Here is a 26,203-nt window from a genome sequence, read left to right as displayed (position 1 = left end):
CTATTCAGCAACTGTTTCACAATACTAAAACCATAGGTGGAATCTATAGTTACACATACTAACAGCAATTTATAAATTAAAATCTATAGCATACTATCAAAGTATTAGTCATTTTTTTCCACCCTACTCTGAGGAACAAAAACATTCTCTTCCTTAAATATATTTTTAGCCCTGCCTACTACCTCTCTCACATACTTTTCACCCACGTTTGCCTCTAAGATAGCTTTTCCTTAAAGTTTCCTCATAGGTCTTTGTACCATCACTACTTGTGACAGTACACGTAGCAGTGGCACCAAACACCTCCTTTTCTTTTTTAAACACTTGTTTCTATGGAGAAATCTTGAAACTTCCAGTTTATAAAATGAGCAGAGCCCCTCTTCTGGAGGTGGAAAGCTAAGTCCCAGAATGATGCTATTGTTGGATAATCCTCTAGCCAGTGCTGCTAGATCAAGACTCTCTCTTGTACAGGCCCATTATCATACACATGGAAACATGTAACTAAACTCAACCTCCTCCACAGAAAGTTGAATGCTTGGTCAGTAAATACACTGGACTTTTTTTTCTATCCAACTGGCAAAACATTTACAACACAGGAGGCTTAGAAATTTTTTTAGCTAGTGACATCCTGTAGTAATAAATTCTAATGAAAAAATGTATTTTACTACTATAGCTCTGACACGTCTAACTGTGTGACTAGGAAAAGTTCCTATCTTCACAATGCCTATCTACCTCCTTATATATACAATCTAAAGGGGTCTGGTATACCTATGCTCTATAATATTCCATGACTGGGCTGGGTATTTAGCTCAGTGGTTCTGGCACCTGCCTTGCAAGCGCAAGGTCCCAAGTTCAATCCCCAGTACCAAAAACAAACAAACAAAAATATTCCATGACTGTAACTACTGTAACACTGAAACCATGGATCCACATCTTCCTATCAACTCAAGAACTCACAATAGGGCCGGGGATTTAGCTCAGTGGTTCCGCCGCCTGCCTCGAAAGCGGAAGGACCTGAGTTCGATCCCCGGTACCAAAAAAAAAAAAAAAGAACTCACAATAGCTACCATAATGCAGTTTTTAGCATGTTGTCCAACATGCACTCCTACTCCAGAAGAGACAAAGAGGAGAAAGAATTAAAGAGTGCTCAACAGGAAGGAAGAGTGGTGTGGCATACCAACTCCTATATTCATGCTTCAGAATACTCTAAGTTACACAGTCTCAACCTAGCAAGCATTCAAGTTAGATTACTATTCTAAAAAAAGAGAAAAAAAGAATACCTACAACTAAAGATCACAGGGACACGGGTACACAGCCCATGCTATTTCCAATAGCTACCTATCACTCCTACTTATTGTTTTTATTAACAGATATTAAGCTAATAGTAAAATTCAGATTAAGGTTCAAATGACACCACGAAAAATGATTATCAAGGTACTACACCTAATACAAAAAAAAGTTGCTTATTAATTCATTAAAAGATTGGGCTGGGAGTGGTAGCACACACCTGTAATCTAGCACTTGGGGGGCTGAGGCAGGAGGATTGCCAGTTCAAGACCAGTCTGGGCTACACAGTGAGTTCAAGGCCAGCCTGAACCACACGGTGAGATTCTGTCTCAAAACAAAACAAAACAAAAAAATGTTTAAAGAAAAGGTTAAGAAGAATTAAAGAGAAAAATATCATTGAGCAAATATAAATTGTTACTCATTTTTTTCAACAAATATGTCTCCTATGGGTCTAGAACAGACAAGACTTTGAGATTTCAAGTACAAATAAGTTTAGGAATTTATGTCTGGTGGGAGACATCAGAGATGTGTTTTCCTTGTGAAATTATCAAGTTTCTGTAGCCTAAAATACCAGAATAATTTTTCACTTAGCCCACTAGCCCTCTAAACATGCCAGGCCTCTGCAATATATAAACATCTGGGAAACTCCTGTTGAAGTTCCACAACACCTTGTTGTTGAAGCCTTTCCATTTCCTCCTGAACAAAGCCGCTATTCCCATCCTGGAGCAGATTTTTCACTTTCACCACTTTCTGGTGAAGATTATTCACTTTCAGCATCAATCTCTGAGATTAATTTCTAAAATGAACCCCCAAACTCTCCTTCCCAGCCACCTCATCCCATTTTACCTCTAGCCACCTGTGGCTAATCTAAAAAAAATCATTTGACTATATTCCTTGCTCCTAATCTTCTAGCTTTTTTTCATAAGTTGTTCACCAGTTTTCTTGATTTTGATTAAAACAGTAATGAAATTCTTTTGGCATGACCTGAAAAACACTCCCATGCCTGTGTACTTCTCCCTTAGGAGCACCCTAACCAAGCTTAACTTGGCCTTGTATGACAGTATCAAACACTGTAACCCTAATACAAATTTTTCTAATTATTTGGGTTTGTGCCTGTCTGGAACTTCACTAGCCCAGTACTCAAAAGCATAATTCTTGAAAGCACAAAACAGTGCCTTCTTTCTGCGGCCCACTCCCCCAATCCAGTGCAAAATCTAGGACAGAGTAGGCACTTAATAGCTATCTGTGGAAAAAAAAAAAAAATTATCTGTGGAATGAATGGCTTGAGTTTCTATGATATTCAGCAGTTGCCCAATCATATTTTATAAATGCCAGTTGCAATGGATGGAATTTTCAGTGTGGGCAATTAAAAGAAGCCACACACCCACTCCTGACTATGCCTTCAATTCTCACCCCACAACTATGACAATAATAATAAAATAGTATTTCCTCTAACTCTCAAACCCTGCCCTACTCTCCCTTTGAGTCTCTTAAAAAAAAAAAAAAAGATTTTTCTTCGCACATACCAATCACCCAAAAGGCTTATGGAGCATATAAAATTTTTTAAATAAAATTGATATATTCAAATTTCAGAATATCTGCCTGTCCATAAATTCCCTTCTAGAAACAATCTGTACTTCCCCCATTCTTTAGGGGCAATGGCCCACACAATATGGGCCACATTCTTCCCCATGATTGGATTAGGGGAAAGACCTGATACAAGAATCATCCAATATATTAGGTCTAATGATTCTAAAATCATAGTGGTGAATTGTAAAATTGTAACACTGTTACTCATTTAATGAACTTTATTTAAATTTCAGTAGTTTTTCCACTAATACTCTTTTTCTGCTCTAGGATCCAATCTAGGGTACTGCACTGCATTTAGTCATGGCTACTTTTTATTGAGCTTTTGGTTTTTAGTATTGCATTATCCAGTGGAAGACTCCTTTATTATTTATGATTATATACTGTTTTATATGTGTAAAGGTACTTTTTCCACAGCAAGTTCTTAGAATTTAATGGAATACTACTTTAATTTTAAAATCCAATTCAAAAAGATAAAGGAAGTTTTTAGTATTTGACATAGTGCAAATAGGTCACACAATCATTCATTATAAGAAAATTGTAGGATGACAAGATCAGACTACCTTGCTAATAGTAAATGTCTGGTTTAAATGATCCCTATATGGCCAGTATAGTACGTTTCAATAGGCCAGATGAATAAAAGCAGATGTAAACACAATTTAAATATACAAATAGACTATGTTTTGACTGTGGCAAAACATGCCTGATTCAACAGTGGTAGATTACATGAGCAGCTAGAAAAGCAATCAATATTATCGACTTTCAAAGGAACTTTAGGTCTAAAGACCAGCTTCTCCTCAAACTTGTTTCTAAGATCTCTCAGCCACTATTCAAGTACAACCAAACACATGTGGTGTTCCAAGTATCCTTTTTAGCTTAGTTCACATCAGATACATTAACTTCTGTTACAACTTAAAGAGCAAAAATAAGATATTTCATTTACATACAACACTATCAAAAAGCACAACTATTCATTCGCCTGCCTGCTGTGCAAGCGCAAGAACCTGAGTTCAATCCCTGGTACCAAAAAAAAAAAAAAAAAGCACAACTAAACAGTGATCCTAACACAACTGTTACTCAGTTCAAGCAGCCTGAATTACAGAAATGATAAAGCTGATCATTAAGCAGGTACTGTAACCCGATAGCCTGGACAGATAAAAGCTTAGGGATAACTCCAACTTGCTAAACACTGCAGAAGAACTGTATACTAAAATGAAGACAATTAAAACTGAGGGAAAATCACATGATAGAGAATTTGTTTTCTTTGTACTCTCTTTCAAACATTTATATGAGTACTTATTTATGTCTTTCAGGTTTGTAATGTCAGTTTTTAACTATATTCTATAAACTAATTTCAATCAAACTCAACAATAAGAGAAGAAACACAAAAAATAGCCCTCTTTATAACATATTTTATAAAATAAAATATTCCATCTGTTTAACATATTAACTATACAATCAAGGAACCCCTATGATAAATTTAAACCCCTCACCAGTTCAGAGAAAGAAAAATGAAGCTCAGAAATTAGGATCAATCTCCCAATTTCCAGGCTCTTTGCCTCATATTACAAGATACAGTGGTACCTCAGTTCACAAACACTTTTCTTTGTGAACAATTTGGTTCACAAACAGAAGCATTTGGCAAAATTTTGTTTTTTGATTGCAAACTGTATACCGTGACAACCACATCCACAGCCATCTTTCCCACAAAAACACAAACATGGCCATCTTTTCCAAAATCATAGAACAAATAAGTTGTCGAGCAGAGGTACACTGTATCTCCTATTTCTGAATCAAGTTACCTGTTCAAAGAGATGTTTTGTTTTTGTTTTGTGATACTGGGGATTGAACCTGGGCACTCTACCTCTGAGCTACACCTCCAGGCCTGTTTTGTTTTGTTTTGTTTAAATTTTTTTTATCTTCAGACAAGACTCACAAATTTGCCCAGACTGGTTTCAGACTTTCAATCCTCCTACTTCAGCCTCCTAAGCAGCTTGTATTACAAGTGTGTACCACCATGCCCAGCAAGAAATATATTTTATTTTCTGTTAATTAGAAAACATCTTAAAATGAACTTTAGCACTCTTAACAAATTTAGTAGTTTCTCCTCTAGCTATTTATTATGAGACCCACAACATTTTTATTTTTTGGTGTTTACTGCTAATATTTTAACTCCTCAGTACTTAAAGCAGCTCTTCCTCCTTACTTCCCCTATAGCCCTACTCTCCAATTAAAAGAAACCAAACTGACTAAACAGGAGAAGAGCCCAGATAGCTAAAATCTTATCTACACTAAAATCTACTTTGCTTAATAATTTCACTAACTTCAGAAAAAACTCTATAAACAAAAGTTTAATAAGGAACAAAATACTCTGTTTTACCTTTTTCCTGAACTTTGGATAATTTTTTGGTGCTCATAAAAGTAGTAGAGGAGAAAATTAGCAAGAAAAAACAAGGGTGATATCCTTGAAAAATACATATTATTACGTTTCTTAAATTCCTAAATAAAAATCAAGGTAATTAAATTCAGGTGACAAACTATTCTGAGTTGGATGTGTTGATAACAGGAGCTGAGAATCCTACATCCATACCTCAAGGATGAATTTAATTACACAAAATGACAATACTGAGAATAAGCAGACATGTTCTCACGAATTAATGAGAAATAAAAGCAGTGATATGTTTAGTTCCTCAATATTTCCATTTCATTCATGTTCAACGTATATTTAATGAGTATTTATTAGGTGGTACACATTGTCATCTATTTATTATTAGTTCTGGGCTGGGGATGCAGCTCAGTGGTGTCGCGGCTGCCTGGCAAGCACAAGGTCCTGAGTTCAATCCCTGGTACTGGAAAAAAAAAATCATTAATTCTCTAGCCATGTGTTTTTAACAGAATTTCACTCACCTCAGCCCCTGAAAAGGTCAACCTTACAAAACTCATGATACTCCATGAAACCTGCCATACTCCCAAGCATAGATGACTGGATTGGGATGGGTACCTGACAAGGGTGGACCAATATGATACTCTTTCCCAGGCATCTGGAATGGGAACCCAGATGACATAAAGCACTTAACCACGAGGTCTGCCAGTTTGTGTGCCACAGAAGTACCAGAATACCCCAAAGTTGAAAACTGGTGTGGGGGGAGAGGAAGAGTGTCATAAATGAGCAGAGAAAGCTGATATAAAGAGATAACTTAATCAGCAAGCAGAGGCACTCCCCACCAACCACAGCCTGACACACTGCTCAGCCCCCAGTCTCCCGAGGACACCTCCCCCAGGCATGGCACTGGGCCTCGCCTCACTATGGCAGCAGCATGGCACAGCACGCTCCACTTCATGCTCGACTTCATGCTCAGCGCCAAAGCTGATGGCGAGACCATTTTAAAAGGCCTGCAGCCCATTTTCCAGGAGCAGGGCATGGCAGAGTCGGTGCATACCTGGCAGGATCATGGCTACCTAGCAAACTACACAAACAAAAACGGCACCTTCGCCAATTTGGAATTTATCCACACGGATTGGTATTGCTGGACCTTCAGAGTTACGACAGTGATATCTAGGGCCAAGAAAAAATTGACAACCTTTTGAACAAAGTAGAAGAGAGAATGAAAGAACTGAGTTAGGCCAATATTGGGCGGGTGAAGCGTTTACCAACCATAGTTCAAGGAGGGGCCATCGACAGATACTGGCCCACTGCTGATGGGCACCTGGTTGAGTATGACATAGATGAAATAGTACATGATGAAGATTCACCTTACCAGAACATTAAAATTCTACACTCAAAGCAGTTTGGAAACATTCTCATCCTTAGTAGGGATGTTAATTTGGCAGAGAGTGATTTGGCATATACCCGGGCCATCATGGGCAGTGGCAAAGAAGATTACACTGGCAAAGACATACTGATTCTGGGAGGCGGAGATGGAGGCATATTATGTGAAATAGTCAAACTGAAACCAAAGATAGTCACTATGGTAGAGATTGACCAAATGGTGGTTGACGCATGTTAAGAAATATATGTGCAGGGACCAGGGATTTAGCTCAGTGGTTCTGCCGCCTGCCTTGCAAGCGGAAGGATCCGAGTTCGATCCCCGGTACCAAAAAAAAAAAGAAATATATGCACAAAACATATAGTGACGTCTTAGACAATCTTAAAGGAGACTGCTGTCAGGTTCTAATAGAAGACTGTATTCCTGTACTGAAGAGGTACACCAAAGAAGGGAGAGTTTGATTATGTGATTAATGATTTGACAGCTGTTCCAATCTCCATATCTCCAAGAGAAGATTCCACATGGGAGTTTCTCAGACTGATTCTTGACCTCTCAATGAAAGTATTGAAACAGGATGGGAAGTATTTTACACAGGGGAACTGTGTCAATTTGACAGAAGCCCTGCTGCTCTATGAAGATCAGCTTGGGAGCCTGTATTGTCCTGTAGAATTCTCGAAGGACTGTGTCCCTTCATACTTGGAATTGTGGGTATTTTACACTGTTTGGAAGAAAGCTAAACCCTGAAGATGGATATCCCAATGATGTGTGCTGCAGACAGCCCTCCTGACCTCCATATGCTGTGCATCCCATCAAAATGAGTCAGGCAATTGACTGTGACTTCCTTAAAAGTTTCCTCTTTTTAATTATTATTTTTTATTTTAAAAAGCAAATGGAAAAATGTATATTTTGATGAGCTAGGGTGTTATTTTTTTGAAAGTCAGCTGAAGGTCAATTAGTACAGCAAAGACTGCTAAATGCACTGACCCCCTGGAATGTGATTTTTGTTACTTTTTATTTCCGTGTGGGTTTTTTGTTTTGTTTTGTTTTGTTTTGCTTGTGGTGGAACTTAAATTTGGACCTTTGGTGGAATGAGCATCGTTTTTGTTTCAGAGGGAAGTTCTTGATGGTTTTTAAAAAACTGACTTAGATTTTACATTTTGGTGCTTTTAAGAAAGAGTTAAAAATGAAATAGCAATGCTTCAATTAAAGTTACAAAAGAGATAAAAAAAAAAAAAATCAGCAAGCAGAGCAAGTAGCCATTCTACCCTAGGAGAAATGAGAGGGGAGGGTATGTATCACAATTCATGAGCACACAATCTGCCTGTATTTCATTTATCTCTCGGTGGATGTCTAATACCTATGAAATTGCCTGCAGGGTGTCCTATCAACAAATGTCTCCTTTACTTGTACTGGTATGAATGGCCCTGTTCCTTATAGGCCCTTAACATTATAGTAGGCCCCGTAACAAATATAAAGATGAGAAATCCTAGTTCTCCTGCACTAAAGATCCAGAGTTAGGAGGGAGCTGTACTATATATCTATTAACATACTATAAGGTAGACTAGAAGTGGCACAATAAGTACCATGAGTTTTCAAAAGCAAAGGGACAGATCATAACCAGTTTAGAACATGAAAAAAAGAGCCAAAAGTAATCATAATGGACCACAGTGTGAGATATTTTTAAAATGTACTTACTAAAAACTATAGCCGGGAGTGGTGGAGCACACCTATGATCCCAGCCCAGCACTTGGGAGGCTGAGGCAGGAGGATTGCTGTGAGTTCAAGGCCAGCCTATGCTACACAGTGAGTTCGAGGCCAGCCTGAACTGCATAGCGAGACCCTGCCTCAAAAAGTAAAAATAAATAAAAACGATAAAATATTGTATTCTGGATCTATCAAAAATTTTTTTAAATTTTGCTGATCTCTAAAATAATCAAGAATCTGGTAATGAATGACTCATAGGACTGGGCAACTCACTGGTTGTAAGACATGAGAGCAGAAAAGGAGTTAAAAATGAGTGCAGTTTTCAACCTAGATGATGCTGAGAATGCTGGTGCCAGAAAAGTTCACAACAGGTAGATTTGGGGGAGAGAGATGAAGAGGGAAACATGTTTGGTACTGTATATTTCTAAATTAAAAGTGGCAGCAAAAACTACATTAATGCACTGAGAGAATAAGAGAGACCAAGGGCATCTCAAGCACAGAAAACATTTCTCAAAAATTCCAAGTAAAGCTATGCACAGTGGCACACATATGTAATCCCAGCTACTTGGGAAGCCAAAGCAAAAGGATCACAAATTCAAGGCCAGACTAGGCAATTTAGCAAGACTGTCTCAAAAATAAAAAAAAGAGAGAGCTTGTCTAGCATGACCAAGATCTTGGATTTAATCTCTAGTACTAGGGAAAAAGATTCAGGGCAGGGGATTTAGCTTAGTGGTGCCACCACCTGCCTCCCAAGCAGAAGGTCCCCAGTTCAATCCCCGGTATCCACCCCCCCAAAAAAAGATTCAGATTAAAATTGTCCTCAAAAGAGTAGCTAGGAAACTCCACATCTAGACCCTTCACAAGGTCTACGTTTTTTCTTTTACATATTAAACACTCCATTTTTGCCAGGCTACTACGTAATTTGCCTGTACCTCTCTGTTTATTGCTTTTACCTGTTCATAAATGAGGACTTAATGGAGGTTAAAGGCAGGCATGGTGGTGAATGCCTGCAATCCCAGCACTTTGGGAGAGTAAGGCAAGAGGAACGCAAGTTTGAGCCTAGCCTTGGCACCAAACAACTTAGTGACTCAGTGGGACACTGACTCAAAAAAAGCTGGAGCTCATTGCAAAGGCTCTGGGTTCAACTCTCAATACAGGGAAAAAAAGAAAAAAAGTATTGTAGAAGGACTTAATGGGAAAAAAATAGCTGTTTCCTTTCCCCAGAAAAATACCACAAACCTTGTTAAAAGGTTTAGAAAGTCTATGGATCGTCTGAAGTCCTAATGGATGCAGGTATTCCAGATTAAGGAAAAAAAGCATGCTATGGAAAAGATCAGGGAAGGAAAGGAAGAGAAGTGGGAGAAAAAGGAAGTATCTCAGACTCACCAACTCCTTTTTCCCAAGAAACCAGCAGAAACAGCAGCTTAGCACCTTGTGGTAGGGACAGTCAAGAGTACAGTACTTCTTCAACTTTCACTAACCCCTGAAAGGTGTCTGGACCAGGAACCACTTTTATCACAGATAACTGCCCAAAAACTAAGTCTCTTTTGTAACAGCACAAGTTCAACAAACTAAAAAAATGTTAAAGAAACAGTTGCAGCCCTGATTATAAAGTTACAAATCTAGTAAGTAATAAGTAAGCACCCTGTTCTATGATTATCATTATTTACAGGAAAAAGATGGTTACTGAAGATCACATTTTGACACATAGCCCTCAAAAAACCGTATTTTCAGAATGCAAAAGTGATAATAGGCACTTTTTTAAAGGCACTTTGATCACACAAAGAACAACAAGTGTTTATAAAAAAGAAGTTTTTCTTTGCAATGCCTATTTCTATTTTTATGCGTTTTCCCCTAAATACAAGACAAATCCTCATAAAAAATTTAACGTATGTGACCCTTATCCCAAATAAATGCCAAACATTATTATAATGAATATTATCCTGTAAGAGTATACAACAGCATAAGACAGTCTTATTTTTATAAGTGTATTCAGCCAGCTATATGCAATTTACATATGAATAATCAACTGTATAATATAGAACAGTATTCAGATCTCTGACTGCAACTTAATTTTTGGCATAAGATTTAATTCCTCTTACCACAAAAGAATATTTATAAAATTCTGTGAAGACCTTTGAAAAGAATACATTGATTTGAAAAATAGTCAAATATCTGCCTGAAATACCCCTGGAAAAAAGTAGCTAAAGTAAGCCCCACAAACATCATAATAAATAGAAGCTGCTACTTACTATTATTTGCTAGGCACTAATGCTAAGCATTTTGTGTATATTATCTCATTTAATGTTATGAAGCATATCCTTTTATGAAATAGATATCATCAATCCTACTTTATGTGTGCAACATAATGATTCATATGGTTAAGTTACTTGTTCTGGGGTTTCACAGCTATTAAATGGAAGTAGGAATTTAATTCAGCTTTGTGTGAAGACAAAAGCAGTACCATTATCCATTACATTTGTGCTTCTCAACTTTTGTCACATCTTGGCACATACTGAAAATTATAATATTTATAATATAATATTTACTCATTGGAGTAAGCTGGAGGTGACTTGGTAAAATTTTTTTATTTTATGAAACTATTACATGAAAAATAAAAATACAAAGTATCACATTTGATAATAAATATCTAATTGCTATAAGCCTTTCAGAAACTTTTAAAAAAATTATCAAATTTGGTAAATTTACACAGGGAATCACATCAAAAATGTTCAAATATTATTTCAATTGTAAAACTCTGAAGTTATAAAAATGATTCAAAATTTGAACACTATAAAAATTTGCAAACATCATACCTGCATGCCATCCTATTCACTATACACTGATTACATAACTTTCCATAATTTACTTTAACTTTTTTTTTTTTTTTAGTACCAGGCATCAAACTCAGGACCTTGCACTTTAGAGGCAGGCAGCACGGTGGCACTGAGCTAAATCCCTGGCCCTTAATTTTATTTTTTGATAGAAAATCGTGATTTAGTATATCAAGATCTTCTTAATAGCATATAAGAGAAATTCAAACCAAAGGTAATCAAAGGAGGAATTACAAGAATCAAAGGAAGAATTACAATACTGAAGATTTCCTTAATTTAGCTAATACTAGCCTCTTAATTTGAATTGCTACAGTATCTGTAATCTGTAACATTCATCCTGACTTAATAACAGTAAAAGCTAATATTCATCAAGATAGTAGTAGGTGCCTGGCTGTGTTGTTTTACATTATTATCATATTTAAATATCACAGCAACTTTATGAAGTATTTCTATTTTCTCCATTTTAAAGATAAAGAAATTAAGGCAGAGAGAAATTAAGCAAATAATTTTCCCAAGGTTATGGCTGGTAAATGAGAATTAGGATTTAGAGCAGTCTGACTTCAAGCCCATGCTATTTTTTGTTTTGTTTTGGTTTTGAGACAAGGTCTCACTATTAGTTCAGGCTGGCCTCAAATTCACTATATAGCTCAGACTGGCATCAAACTCAGGGTGATCCTCCTGCCTCCCAAGAGCTGAGATCACCGGGATGCACCACAACAAGCCCATCACAGAGCCCATGATATTAATCACTGTGAAATGACATCCCTGTAAGGAAAACAATATATTATGTACCAAGAGAGATAAGAGTAAGTAGAGAGATCTATCTCAGCTTAAACTAAGTTGGATAGTTTTATACTGCTGAAGTAGAAATGACTTGCATGTTCATCAAAGGAGATCTTCTACAGGAAAAATAAATTATTTCTATACTATGTTAAGTGTAATTTACTTATAGAAATAGCATAACAGATCATTTTAATTTCATATATGCATTATGCTATGGCTCAAGAAAGAGCAGCTGTTTTTGCAACCTATTTGAACTTGCTGATTTAACCAACTCAAGCATACTGTATCTAAAAAGCTTTCTTAAGAAACAATGAAGTTAGTAAAAATCAAAAGCAAATGTCTCAGTACTTTTTTATTTAACTGCTTTTCAAGTTCTCTAAGTTATCATGTGCTTGTTTTTAAATGCACTATTTATAAATCTTGAAAAAAGATTTTTCTAGACATTTGTACAAGTTCTGCTTGCCCAAGTTCTGCCTGCCAAATCCTACTATTTGGAAGAAAGCCTCACAGTATACAACTATATTACAACAGGCTGATGCACTGAGGGTATCTCTGATGCTCAGTGTAAAATAAATCACTCACAGATATAATACATTTTTAATCTCAAAAGATGAGAATATACCTTTAATTTCATAACCAACTGTTAAATATAGAATATGCTAATGCCGTGTTGTGGGATTTTGTTTCACTTTGTCTTCGTGGTATTGAGGATTGAATCCAGGTCCTTGTGCTTGCTGGGCAAGCATTCTACCATTAAGCTACACTCTAGCTCTTTTGATATTTAAGGCAGGGTCTTGCTAAATTGCCAGTCTGGATTTGGACTTTAGATTCTTTCACCTCAACCTCTGAGTAGCTGGAATTGCAGGCATATGCCACCAGACCTGCAAGTACTATGGGTTTTTTGTTTGTTTCTTCCGTTTTTGTTTGGTTTGGTTTTGTTTTTTTAGGTAATGGGGATTGAACCCAGGGCCTTCCCAATGAGCGACATGCTCCCCATCCCCCTTTTTGGGAGACAGTTTCCCTAAATCAGTGGTGGTGAACCTAAGGCACACATGCCTCATCTGGCTGTTTGTTATCATTAAAAGCTCTAAAAGGTTCCCCATCACTGCCCTAAATCATTAAATGAGCTTGTAACTCTCCTGCCTCAGTCTCTTGGAGTGCTGGACTTACACGCATCAAGTATTGTATTTTATATCAAACTTCTCAAACGGCCCCAGGTCTACAGTCCCAACATTAGCTGGCTCATGCTGGTTAATAGTAAGTACTTAAGGAGCACCTAATATATGCCAGGAACAGTGGTCATCCACAGAAAACATATGTAATACAGACAGAGGCTGTCTAGAACCACAATTTGAACTCATGCTTTCTGGGAGTTCAAGTATTCAAAGTGGAAGCTCAAACTCCAATGCATAACACTTACTCTACATCCAAAAAATATCTGTCACTAGAACTTCAACAATCTATGTTAACAGAAAGAGACTCCAGTACATCCTGGAGTACAAAATAAGTCTTAGGTTACAATGATGTAGTATATTTGGTCCTCTGGAGCTTTACACCATGAAAATCTGGCACTTTCTTCAAAATGACTCCTTTTTCTGAAAAATTAGTTGTTTTAAAAACTAAAATTCTATTGCTTACAGAAACCATGACTTTTATTATTCTCTAACAGATCTCTCAAAAATATGAATAATGAAGAAATATAGCTTAATTTTATTGGTAAACTAATGCCAGAATACTTTATACGTTTTACTAAACCTCTCAAAAAGTGTAAACATAAAAGACACTTAAAACGACTATCAAGTAACATGCAGTACTCCTGAAGCCAGTATTTTTGCTTTGAAATGACCAAAAAGGATAAAACAGCTCCCTACATGTTTATTATAGACAATAAGTATGTCCAATTCCACAATTTATCCTAAAATAACTCCATTCTCACTGCAAATGATCCCTAGTAATTTCCAACGTGTAACCAACCTATTGTCCACTAGCTCTTCAGTCACATACCTCAAACAAGCCGTTTGAATTTCCTCAGCACACACCATGCCCCCTTCCTTCTATAAACATAGGAATTATAAAATATTAAGAAAATTAAAATAGAAAAGGTGAAAAACTATAGACAGTCTGCACCCAAGCTTTCCTTTATACCTAATAATTTGCCATTTATCTTAACCACCTACCTTCATGTTCCAGGACAATGCCTCCATCTTACTAACAGTTCACAATGTTCACTCTCTAACAAATGACAGGGTCTTTATGTGACCACTCTGGCTCAGCTTCTCTATTTAATCATTCAAGCCTTCCAGCTTTATCCTGTCAAGTATAATTACGCTCAAGCTCACAAACCATTACACAAAACCATCATATACTCTTGCGTCCTTTCAATCAACAAGCTCCAACACAATGTAAAACCTTCCCTAATACAGTACCGCCTCTTTCTTCCACACTCAAAACTCTTTGCTAAACGCCCTGCCAGCCCGGAGTTACACCCTCCCCAGGCTAATTCCTACAACCTCAAAACCCCACCCCCTCATCACGCCCTCCGCGGCCTCAGCCACCAACCCCAACAACCCGCCTCGTAGCCGGCACGCCCTCCCGATCTCTTTGGGGTCCTTTCCGCCGCCCTGGCCAGATCCTGCTCACGCTTTGAAAGTGCCAGGCTCCCCGAACACCGCTCCAGCCCCTGCCCCCAGCCCCTCACCGAGTAACAGCAGCTTCACTTCTTTGGCAGCTTTCTCCCCGTCCTCCCGCAAATTGCGGTCGATCATCTTACTCCGCTCCACCGCCGCCTTGTCTTCGGCGCTCAGTGTGCAGCCCATGACGGCGGCGGGAGAGGGAACTAGGCCCGAGCTCACTTACACACCGCGGGAACTGCCGCTTCGCTAGCTGACACGGCGTCTACTGCGGGGCGGCGGCCCTCTCCGTCAGCAGCCTAGCGCCCACAGGAACCGGACGTCCGGCGTTTACGACACTTCCGGCGACGCCCGGCGGCCGTTAACAGCTTGAACCATTCTTGCTCTGAGAGAGACGACACTGAAAGCGGAAGTCGGCCGGAGGGGCAGAGGTTCCGTGGAGCTGAGAGATTCTGTCAGGTTCTTTGTGCACCAACCTTAATACCTCTTTACCGACTCGGCTACTTGATTTGGATAAATGTAGAAAACCCGGGGCTTCCAGTTCATAGTGAGTTCCTGAGGTCGTACAGCGGATTGTGGGATAGGACGTGGGATTCCCAAATAAGAGCCCAAATCACGATAATTTCTACTGGGGCATTCTCACTGGCCAGAAGACCTCTTGGATCTCCAGTTGAGGAGCCCAGGGCGCCTCCCCAAGTACCTAAATTGTCTCACTGATCTGTGGATAGGAACACACTGACCAGCTTGGGCTCTGTACACTGTTTACTTCTGAGATCTGTAACACCGATCATGCCTAAGACCAGCCCTCTTCTCTGACCCACTGCCTCCTGCACTTAAAATATATTCTTGTCTTTGTGCTACTACGTATCCTTTTCCGTGGACTTAAGATTTGCCCAGCATCTTTGCTGGCAAAGGGCCACTTTGAAATCGCTAGTAGATTTGAAAGGTAAGTGTGTAGTTCATAAAATTTCCATGGTGCCCATCTCTCTAGTATAAACCAAATTGTACTACATTAGGAGCTTAGGACCTCTACCAAGATAAGTCAACTTACACCCTATCCCCAGAAACAAAACAGTCCATCATTTGAATCGCCTACGAAAATGTCCTATAGTGATAAACACACAAAAAAGTTCTAATAAAAATTGTCTCTCTAGTATCACCTAAAAATTATTAAATACTCTGTAAAAGGCCCATACTGGTGTCTTCTTTAACTGATATCCCTGAACTACTGTGAAAGTGGCCCTAAATTATCTGTTCTGTCAAATAGCTGCACAATTACTGTACATCATAGGGAGAGGGATGATTTTGCCGCCCTTAAAACCTTGCGCTACAGTGAAAAAATACCTTATTTCCGTAACAGAATCTAGATTTAGGATTAAGGCCCCAACAGAAAGGTTTATATAGTGATGATTCGTTAATTAGAAACATTTAATTAGAGATTAGATCACCTTAAGCAGCCTATTGACCATAACATCAATAAATGCTAGGGCCAGGGATTTAGCTCAGTGGTGCCGCCGCCTGCCTCGCAAGCGCAAGGTCCCGAGTTCGATCCCCGGTACCAAAACAAACATGCCAATTCTTAAAAGTTTGAAAAGTCTCCCATTCATTTCCAAATGACTAACAGAAAGGGGACTGCATGTCCACTATCGGTACATGTGGGGGAAAAAGGGCAAGAGCAAAGGGAAGAAAAACCAGTATTTATTGAGTACCTATTTGCCAAATATAGCTAGGTGCTTCCAAGTCTCATCTCTTAATCCTCACAACAACCCTGTGAGGTAGGTAATAATGATCCCCATTTTTACAGATGAGGAAATAGGCTCAGAGAAGTTAAGCAGCTTTCCCAAGTTCACACAGTGAGTAGGTAGACCAGTCTTGCCTACAAATGCACACACACACACACACCCGCTTTTGTTTTTTTACCATGCCTCCTAAAAGATATTGACTAGGGCACCTGACAACAGAAAATCTATGGTTTTCATCTGGGCTGGCAAACCACCCCAGTACTACCAGGATGCAGGAAAAAAGTAACTGGCGGTATGGTTGCCTCCACCTGTTGATTCTTCAGTATATTAGGGAGATCAGATTTTATTCAGGTATATTTTTCAGAGCTAAGGTTTATATGCTGAACTTTATCAAGCCATCCTGATTACTTGAAAACTCTGTAAAGTGCTCGTAGAAATTTTGGGGAAAGTTCTCATAAAATCGAGAAACTTATTTCCTTCCTGATCCATTCCTACGGGGAAAAATAAATGGCCAAAGAAACCCATATATGTCAAACTCTAGTAAATGCCACTGAGACACAGTGTCAGGTAAGCTCAGCCTGAATTAGAGCTATCCTTACACTTAAAACATTTTCTTCTTTGATGTATGTGAAGGAAGTTGAAAGGCAATGTAAAAAACAAAAAAAAGGCAAAATGAATTAACAAAATGGCTGCCAAGCAATGTTTGATGCCCTCCCTTTTTCTCCCACATAACCACACCTTTCTATTTCCAGTGGAGTTACACTGCCATCTGCTGGCAATGCCATAGGTCTACTAGCTGATTAGAAGTGTTTGAAAGAAGTGTCTCCCCTATCTACTGAAATTCTTAGGTATGAGTTTATCTTAAAAGAGAGGTGTTGTTTTTTTTTTAATCACAAAAGACTTTCCTTGCTGTTTATATGTTCTAAGGAATTTCTTCAGTGTAATAGGCGCTAAACTAGAAAAATAGCTTAGTAGCAGGAAGACAGAAACTTGGAAATGTTTCCAGTTCAAAAAGGAAAAGACTGTTTGCCCAGTTTCATTTAATAAGTTTCACTTATAATCCCTTATACTTGCCACAATCTTCAGGAAGCCTCTATGCATCACTGAGATAAACTCTCAAAAGCTAGAACCATGGATATATATTCTCCAATATATTTTGTAAGCACATTATATAGTGCTTTATCAGATCTAAATGCTCTATAAAAATACTAAGTATCTGATCAAATTAGGCTATGAACTCCTTGAAGGAAGTAACCACACATCCTCTGTGTGGGTGCCAGGGAATAGTGGATATTCAGCTATTATGCACTGAATTGAACTGAAGGAGTCAATGTTGATATCAGTATAACTTTATCATAAAAATTATGTATTGGCTATTCAAAGGGGAAACTATCCCACTCCCACCAGCCAGTTTTCTTCCTGAGATGCTCAATGAACCAATAATTTGTTCAAATATAGACCATACCATCCTCTGGCCCTGCCGCGGCCCTTTTGTGTTATCTGATTCAACAGAGGGAAGTGAAATGGACAGGTGGTCCCACAAAGGTGCCCTGTCCAGTTTGTAATTATTCCCTCTCCAATGAAAATACCACTACCAGCTGGACATGTTGGTGCATGCCTGTAATCCCAGCCCTCGAGAGGCTGAGGCAGGAGGATCATCACAAGTTTGAGACCAGCCTGAACTATACAGTGAGACCCTGTCTCAAAAAAAAAGGAAAAAGAAAGAAAAAGGAAATACCACTATCAATACCAGTCAACACAGTTCCTACAGTCTCAATCAGTAAACAGCTGAACCCAACTCCTGTGTCCTCTCTCCAACCCAGGGCTACAGATAAGAGAGAGATTTAAGTCTTTGTCACTGAAGCTTAATTTTGAGAGCGATGAATGGGAGCAGGGAGGAATTTAATGGACCATGGAAACCCCACCCTTCCCATGCCCAACCTTGGCCTCTTGTACCCGATTGTCCAGGGGGCTCGAGATGGGTCACTGCCATGAGGAGAGAGATCAAGGAGGCCAGTCCTGGAAGAAAAAGATTTTTAGGATTATTGATCAGAGTGATTTACGTGGTCTGTTTGTATAAAGCCACCTTACCAATTCAAATGCTAACCCTCACCCTCAGCTATCCAACCCTCAACTGTTCTAGTTATTCATCCTAAAAGACAGGGAGAAAGGGCCATGCTTTCTTGTCTCTGCTGAGATAAGCTTCACACTTGATTTGCTATGTGCAAAAAAGGGAACAATAGAAGGGCTTTTCCTGAAGATTGTGTGTGACAGAGAATTGCAGTCACCTTTCCTGTCTTCTATTACAGGTACCCTAATTACTAGTTCCCCTTGCTTCTGGCCAAACCTAGGAAAAGTATATCCTGCTGGTCCTCTCCATTTAAGGATATTTCAGGTATAAAATTAGAAAAAAATCTATTAACTCATAGAGAAACACCTGACTGCAATTTCATTCTTTTTAAAACTAGTATGGAAACAGGAAGACACAGGCCATTTTCTTACCTTGCTTGGGTGCAATTATTGCCCTGGACAATTATACTGAACAACAAAATGTCCTCAGTGGTCCCCAGAAATAATTCCAAACCTGGCCCGCTGCCCTAATCCTCCAACTCCTACCCTTAGAGAATTTCCTTATTTCCTGAGGGAGGCATGGAAATTTCACAGACTGATAGGGTTCACCTCACCTTTGTGACCCTTTTCTCTCGTCATCGTCTCGTCATACCCAGGTTCCCTCCCCCAGTAATTAAAGATCAGCCAAGTCTAAAGCTTTTGCCACATGTCCATCCTGTTGGCTCTGGTCCTGACCCAGGCAATGCTAAGCAAAAGCTGTGTGTGGAGACCCCAGACTCAGACCCAGGCATCTGGAAAAAGTGGTCCCACAAGGTGCTCCTTGCGATGATAACTGGCCCTCAAACCCATCTCCCTCCAAGTGTCCAACAGCCCATCATGACTCCAGTCGGGGCAAGGGGGCAGGACGGAGGTAGCTGTCCGACATGATGATGTCACTGGTGAGTTGCTGCTCCAGGAATTCGGAGGTCTCCTCAGCTATCTGGCCTGGGATTCGAAAGTCAACAGCAGGTGGCTCCTGCTTAGGGCTGGGTGGAGGCCTGGAAACCCAGTTCTCGGCAGGACAGCCGGTCCCCTGAAGGAACTGCAGGAAGTTCTCCTCAATGGAGCCTTCTCTGCTAGGCAGTCTCAGCTCCTCCTCTGGAGCAGACTTGAAGAAACAGACAAACTGCTTGCTGAGTTCCCCCCGGATCTGCCGGTTGAGGCATCCATAGAAGAAAGGGTTGGAAGTGAAGCAAAAGTAGCCAATCCAGGTCACCACACTCTCCACCTGCCCAGTTGAAATGGGCTGAGCACTCAGGGCAACGTAGAGATGGAAAGAGAAGTAGGGCAGCCAACAGAGCAGGAACTGTCCCCCCACAGCCAAGAGGACCACTGCCGCCTTCCCTCCTCCAAACGTCCGGTGTGGAGTGGTCTGTGGGGCCCCAGAGCTGGTGACCATAGTGGATCGGCTGCTGAGAGACTCAGAGCGCTGTCGGGGTGTCTCCATCCATGTGGGCAGTGGCCCGTGCTGCATGGCAGCAACACGAGCCACTCGGAACATGCTGCAGTAGACCACAAGGATAAGGAGCAAGGGCAACAAAAAGTAAACGACGGCAAAGACCACCACAAAAAGCTGGCAGTAGGCACTATGGCTCCATTGGAGTGAACAGCCTGGGGGTACACTGGGAGCTCCTTCTTCCCAGGAGATCCTTCCCAACACTGGCACAGAAGCCATGGCCAGGGCCTTCACCCACACACCCACCAGCACAGAGGCTACTAGCCCCAACGTCATGCGCACCTCATAGCGCATGGGGTGAACCACGTAATAGTAGCGCTCCACATTGATGGCTGACACAGATAGGATGGCCAGGCTGACAAAGCACACACTCAGGAACAAGTAGAGGCGGCAGGCCACCTCTCCAAAGAGGGCATGGTCAAAGAGGGCAGAGCTGGAGAGCATGGCCAGGGGCATGAGGGTCAGGGCAGCCAGCAGGTCCACCAGGCAGAGGTGGAAGACAAAGACAAATTTTCGGAGGGCGGGAGTCTTGGCAATAACGGCCATCACAGCAGCATTGCCAGCCACAGCAGTCAAATCCAGCAGGAGCATGAAGAACAGGGCCACAGATTCTGAGGCTATGTCCCGCAGGCCCACCTCTGGGACCCCACTGGCTGTGGAGGGATCTGGAGTTTGAGGACCCCTCCCCAAAATGGAAGAGTTCCCTGATGACTGGGGGATGGGTGAAGACTCCATGGGGCTGAAAGAGGACACCCAGGGCACCTCCTGTCACGGGCCCATCCCCCATCCTAGTCCACAACCCTAGGATGGCGAGCCCAGGCCCACGCTTCCCAATTCGTGGGGGAACTTCACTGGAGTCTTTTGGACAGGCTCTTATCACCACCCTTGAAGACTGGGCTCCTCTATGGGCAGAGCACCAGGCTAGACAGCCATGGGCTCAGAGATCTTAAGCACTTTCTGGCAGGAGGTGGCGCCAGGGTCAGCCTTGGTGACTGGGAAGAAGCAGGAGACATGACAGCAGTGGAGCCCTGCCTGCTCAGCAGTACTCCACCTTGTGAGTGGCTTCTGGCTCCTCCTTTTCCACTTTCTTTCCTCCAGTCTCCATATCCTTCTCCTCTTTCAAGAGCTGTGATTCAGGGATTATAAATTCTGTCTCCCTTTCGCAGGGTCTTGCTGAGCTCTGGGACAGTGCCCCAGCTTTAAGGTTGCCTATGTGATGTTTCCAATTTCTGGTATTCTTTGGATGAGGAGTAGAAGTAGCGCAAGTTTGGCTTCTGGTCCCAGCTCTAGGCATTACTAACTCTGCCACTCTTCCAGATTCCAGTTTCTCAAAAAGACATCTGTAAAATAAGGGAATAGTATCTGTTTCATAACTGTATTTGCAGAATCCAGTGTGATTTTTTAATAGCAATACTAACCACAAGCAGTGATGTTTACATGGTACTTTCTACATGCTGGGCCCTGTTCTAAGCACTCAACAAAAATAAACTCATTTTAATCCTCACACAACCCATGAAACATATTATTCTTATCCCCATTTTGCCAGGGATGAACCCGAGGCCTAGAGAAGTTAAGGAATTTAGCCAAGGTCACATAGCTAATAAGTGGCAAGGTCCAGGTACCAACAGTCTGACCCTAAGGGAGTTCTGTTGCCCACTGTGCCATGTTGTATCTGAGTGCCCTCTATATCAGCTGGAATATAGTAGGCTTCCAGTAAACCATTGTTGAATTTGACCTGCAACTAAAAATGTCTCTCACTGCTCTAGGGCTATTACCTAGTAAAGGGAACTGAGCTTTAGTTTCTTCTGACATCACCACTCCCGCAATAAAGAGCTGACACTTTGGAAATTTTGAGAAGGATCAATGAAAGCAAAATATCCCAGCTGGAAGGAAACTGGGAGGCCAGCCTATCCAGCCTCATGGGCTCTCAAGGTGGACGGGCATAATCACTTGAAAGCTGCCCTTCTTCATTTTCTCTTTAGCTTCTGAAGGCCACTGTGCCCTTGCCAGTGCAAGAGGAGCTGCTCCTAACATCCCCACTCCCCATATATCTGGTTATTGGTGCTGACCCTTTAAGGCTCCTTGACTGAAAGCTCTCTTGGTTCTGAACTGTTACCATGGTCACAGAACAAGGAGTGGGAATAGGTGCCCATGTAAGAGGCAGGTAGGTGGAGAGGTGGGGAGAGCAATGTGATTGTGGAATTGAGTGAGCATAAAGCAGAGAAGACTGGAAGAAATAAAAAATCTCTCATTTCATCTGATCAAGTGGCAGATCACATATGTTTTACATGTGTCATTATCCATATTGAGTTTGCATGTAGTTGAAATAGGTTGCCCAATGTAAACAAAATTGTTTTTATTTACATATACCATTGTTGCAGTGCAAATTCCCTCAATCTAGTGTGCCTAGTTATGCAACTTAGAAGCAGATTGCAGACATGTCAAGTCTGATGACCAAAGCTCTCTGGGCCAGTTTCCTCATCTGTGAAATGGGAGCATTGGACCAAGGTTTCTAGACATAACATTTCATTACTCTGTGAGTTCTTGGGCTACCATAAATCTTGATTCATACAACTTCTAACCTGCCATACATGCAGTAGGTGCTCAGTGCAATTTTTTGAATTGAATCAGACTCAAATTGATTAGTTGAATCCCTGCCCCCTAATACATACTCCAAGAATATTCAATCAGTCATCTGTGTGCCAGCCAGGGAACTCTCTTCTGGAAAGAATAACTCAGACTCCAGGATTGGAGACTACCCTGACTTTGGATGAGTTCCTGGAGACATGCCTCTCTCCAGGAATAGTAGAAAGCTCATTTCACAGTTGAGATGGCCACATAGACTCAGGGTCTGCAGAGATGAAGAGAGGGCACAAAAGTGGAGACATCAGCTTCTCATAAGAGTTTATCAAGAAAAATGCCTGACAGAAATATCAAAGGAAGCATACATGTCCCTTATTTTTCATGCCATGATTTGCCCATTCATTCTATCTGCAAGTGGAAACCAAAAGATGTGGCTCTGAGTTCCTAATAAGGAAAGGCTTACCATGGGTGGATAGACAGCAAGGCCCAGATAAGGTCCCAGACTGAGGGAAGAAGACATGGTTTCCATGTGGAAGGGTGCTGTGAAGCCATGATGGAGTCCTAGGCAAAACAGCATTGGACATTTCTCTTTCTCATAGCCCCCTCTTGCCAGTATTTCTACAAGGACTCCTAAATTCCAAGATTCCAATTTACTCCTTAAAGACAGACTCATATACCTGACTCCTGGGCACAACCCCTTCGCTGACTGACAGGGTTATATAGGGGAGGGCCATGGTGTATCAGTCTCACAGAGAAAACCCAGAGAGCCTTACTCCTCTTCTAGCTCATGTCATCATGATTCTACCCCAACAATGCTCTCATCCTCCCACTGCTTCCTTCCAACACCACCCCCCTCACCTCCAGGACCTCTTGGTACTAGAAGGGTTTGTCAGCACAGGAACTAAAGCCTGGCCTCTATCAGTGTCATGGTCAAGTTACATATATCCTTGTTTCAGGATGCAAAAATGCACATAAGTACCCAGCCCAAGGCCATAGAGGTGTTTCTGGAATTCACATGCACCTATTTCTCAGATACAGAGCTTCCATCCCAAAGATCAGAGGCCAGCCTTTCTTCAGGCAAGAGTGTGCCCCCTCCTAAGCCAGGGGAGATTTCTGGAGAGCTTCAACACCTCTCCCCAGCAGAGTTGTCCGTGCCCAGGACACGGTTCCCATCAGCCTGGAGGCTGAAGGACCCATTCCTAGGATGTGGGGGACCCATCTCTATGACATGGACCCAGACAGATGGAGAACACTGCTACAAGATGTGGCTACTCCTGCTGGTAGGGGATGATCAACCCCCATCTCTAGGCATCAGATATGCCCACACCCCAGTACTGCCTTTGGGATACCTGGGAGTCCATCCCCTGCAAAAACTGCTCACCATAGGGTAGAATGAGCTGTTCCTTGGAATATGGCCCTTCTGTAGGGCACCACAGCACCCACCACCAGGCCCTGGGTCTGTCCCCCATTCCTGGCCTAGTCGGCAACTCCTACCTTTGCTGAGCAGCTCCCGGCTCCCATGTGATAGCTTCTCTCAGCTGATGCTTCTCCAAGGCTGCTGAAGCCTGAACCACTGCAGTGAGCAGTGAGAGGCAGCCGGCAGAGCAGGATGCTCCAAGAGCTTCTGGGTCCTAATGGCCTCCTGCTTCCCACTCAGCCCCTTGGAGCCACTTCTGGAGCAAACAGCTGGGCACCAGTACCCCAGGAAAAGTGCTCAGATGTGAGCCCAACTCCTCTCACTTCTCTCAGGTTGCTGGACTGCATCTCAAAAGTTTTGTGTGGCTGGATGATGATAGACAGGAGAGACCTTTTGATCAGTCTGATGAAGAGAAAGAGCACTTAGAATCAGAAAATTCAGGCACATTTTTGTTTTCTTACTTGTTCAAAGGGATTGTAGGAGAGATGATCCCGAGGTTCCTGACAGTCCTGTCATTGCAGCATTCTGTGTGACATCAGGACTGAGTTGGTTTTGTAGCAAGCAGGTCAGTATAGACACAGAGCCCCCAAGATTAGGCCAAGGAAGGTCTGAGCTCCAGGGAATGCTCCAGATTTGATTCCTTTGGAAGCTGTCATATTTGCATAGAGAACAGATTGGAGGGTAACAGTTTGAAGGGGAGCTGAAGGTCTAATCTTGACCCTTCACTCCCCCTCCCCAAGTACATGACTACTATTTTCTTAAGTTGTATGTTTATTTGGAATGCAGCTGTGAGTGCTAATGGAAATGGGGATCTAACTTGTCTCTGAGCTACCCTATACACCTCAACAACAATACTCCCTGAAGGCAGAGTAGGCTGAGCACTTAGGAAGGTTTCACTGGTGTGGCTTTCTTTGCACAACTAGATAGAGCTAGGGAGCATCATCTATGAACCATCACTCATTCATGGGTTGGGCCTTTGAAGATGAGATGAGGGGCATGGCCTTCTACTAGAGGTGAAGAAAATGGTCGGTTCCACAGGTACAGGACTGTTACCAAAGATAGGGTCCTAACATGGCAGAACTGCAGGGCATTCTCCAGGCCATTGAACCCTCATTCCTGAGATGAAAAGATGGCTCAAAGTCACACAGCTTGCCTTGGAAAAGCCATGAACCTAGACAGGGAATCAGACATAATACCTGCTCCAGAGCCTTCTGCTCTGGAACTTGTCTAAGAACTCTTCTGTCTCCAAAAAGAAAAGGGAATTCTAAAACTGTTTATTAGACCCAACCCAAAGAATCATAAGATCAGTGAAATACCCAGAGAACTCAGAAGGACAGATTGGCTGCCCCAGACCCCAGGTCAACAACAAAGAGACTCCTGACCCGCCCAGAAATCACCCATTCAGTGAGTTCTGCTATCACCAGTCACCATTTCTTGAGCTCTAATGAGTATCAGGCCCTCAACATGTAGTATCTTCAATCCTTACACCAATCTTTGAGTCATTATCTACCCTAGTTTACAGATGAGGAAGCTGTCAGAGGTGAGATCAAGAATGGCCAGAACCAATATTCAAACCTGAGTCTGTTTGATTTGTTTTGTTTTGTTTTTGGTACCAGGGATCAAACTCGGAACCGTGAGGTTGGAATGCAGGTGGGGAACCACTGAGCTAAATCCCCTGCTCTGTTTGAATCAAAGTATCTGCTCCACCCTCTCTAGGGTTCTGATGTGACACTGAGCAGGAGCCCAGACTGCCATGGCCCCCTTCCAGGGGGTTCAGAGAGGATAAGAGCAGACATGGGCTCTTTGGTACAAGTTTATAGAAACAACACTAGACTAGGATCGGAAAACTTTGGTTCTACTTTGGCTCTAACCTACTGGTTGGTGGTAAGAACTTGACCTGTGAATTGGCTGTCTACATTAGCTTTTGTATCTATAAAATGGACAAAATTCTTCACACTCCAGCTTATCTAAGAGGAATAAGGAGTTGTGATGCCAACATAGCCTGCTTCTCAGGCTTAGGAGAGCTAGTACAGTTGCCAGTTACCATAGCTGGCCAAACAGCTGGTGTGGTGGCCAGTGGCAAGATCATGAGGCCTCTCCCAGAGAGCCATTGAAGATGGTATCAAGGAAGTGGATTCTAGAGCACCTTCCAGGTGCTGGAAGTCATCTTGGCTCAGTGGAGAGACAGACAGAGAAAGAGAAAGGTAGGGAAGCAGGGGTAAGAGGTGTAGAGGGGTTGCCTATGCAAGCCCGGGGGCAGCTGGTAATAGTACTAACCAAACTGATGATGATGATGATGATGATAGT

At 41.6% G+C, this 26,203-nt stretch overlaps 2 protein-coding genes and 1 pseudogene across 7 annotated transcripts in view; 1 reads left to right on the top strand and 2 right to left on the bottom strand.

Annotated features, from left to right (window-relative positions):
* The window catches only part of Gnai3 (G protein subunit alpha i3), a 37,725-nt gene extending 22,807 nt beyond the window's left edge, over positions 1–14,918 (bottom strand). Inside the window, exons 1-2 of one of the 2 annotated variants that reach the window (XM_004853641.4) lie at positions 14,658–14,918; positions 13,964–14,013 (exon numbers count right to left, since the gene is read on the bottom strand). Coding sequence is in view for 1 of the 2 variants with exons in the window: in XM_004853640.3 (XP_004853697.1) it covers positions 14,658–14,775 (118 nt within the window). In the remaining variant the exon portion in view is untranslated. The remainder of the gene's footprint in view (positions 1–13,963; positions 14,014–14,657) is intronic. The other variant, XM_004853640.3, reaches the window with a different exon arrangement.
* LOC101702666 (spermine synthase-like) lies at positions 6,178–7,418 on the top strand (annotated as a pseudogene).
* Positions 14,919–16,270: 1,352 nt separating the features above from the next.
* Positions 16,271–24,263, bottom strand: Gpr61 (G protein-coupled receptor 61). 5 transcript variants are annotated; one of them, XR_015452025.1, is made up of 5 exons: positions 23,974–24,263; positions 22,943–23,040; positions 22,569–22,747; positions 19,016–21,236; positions 16,271–18,350 (listed from the first exon to the last, which is right to left on the bottom strand). XR_015452025.1 is itself a non-coding variant. In XM_087213236.1 (4 exons), exon 4 carries the CDS (start codon positions 20,629–20,631, stop codon positions 19,276–19,278), a length of 1,356 nt encoding a protein of 451 aa, XP_087069362.1. In that variant the 5' UTR covers positions 20,632–21,236; positions 22,569–22,747; positions 22,943–23,040; positions 23,974–24,263; the 3' UTR covers positions 16,271–19,275. The 5 variants fall into 5 exon arrangements, 1 of the variants encoding a protein (XP_087069362.1); XR_001184042.3 differs by lacking the exon at positions 22,569–22,747; XR_002397935.2 differs by lacking the exon at positions 22,943–23,040.
* Positions 24,264–26,203: the final 1,940 nt, after the last annotated feature.

This window comes from Heterocephalus glaber, unplaced genomic scaffold (assembly GCF_053883595.1).
Source record: "Heterocephalus glaber isolate CG9 unplaced genomic scaffold, H.glaber_assembly_v1.0 deba00001442, whole genome shotgun sequence".
Taxonomy (NCBI): domain Eukaryota; kingdom Metazoa; phylum Chordata; class Mammalia; order Rodentia; family Bathyergidae; genus Heterocephalus; species Heterocephalus glaber.
The sequence above is the reverse complement of the archived record's forward strand: the minus strand, read 5'-3'. Positions and strand labels throughout refer to the sequence as shown.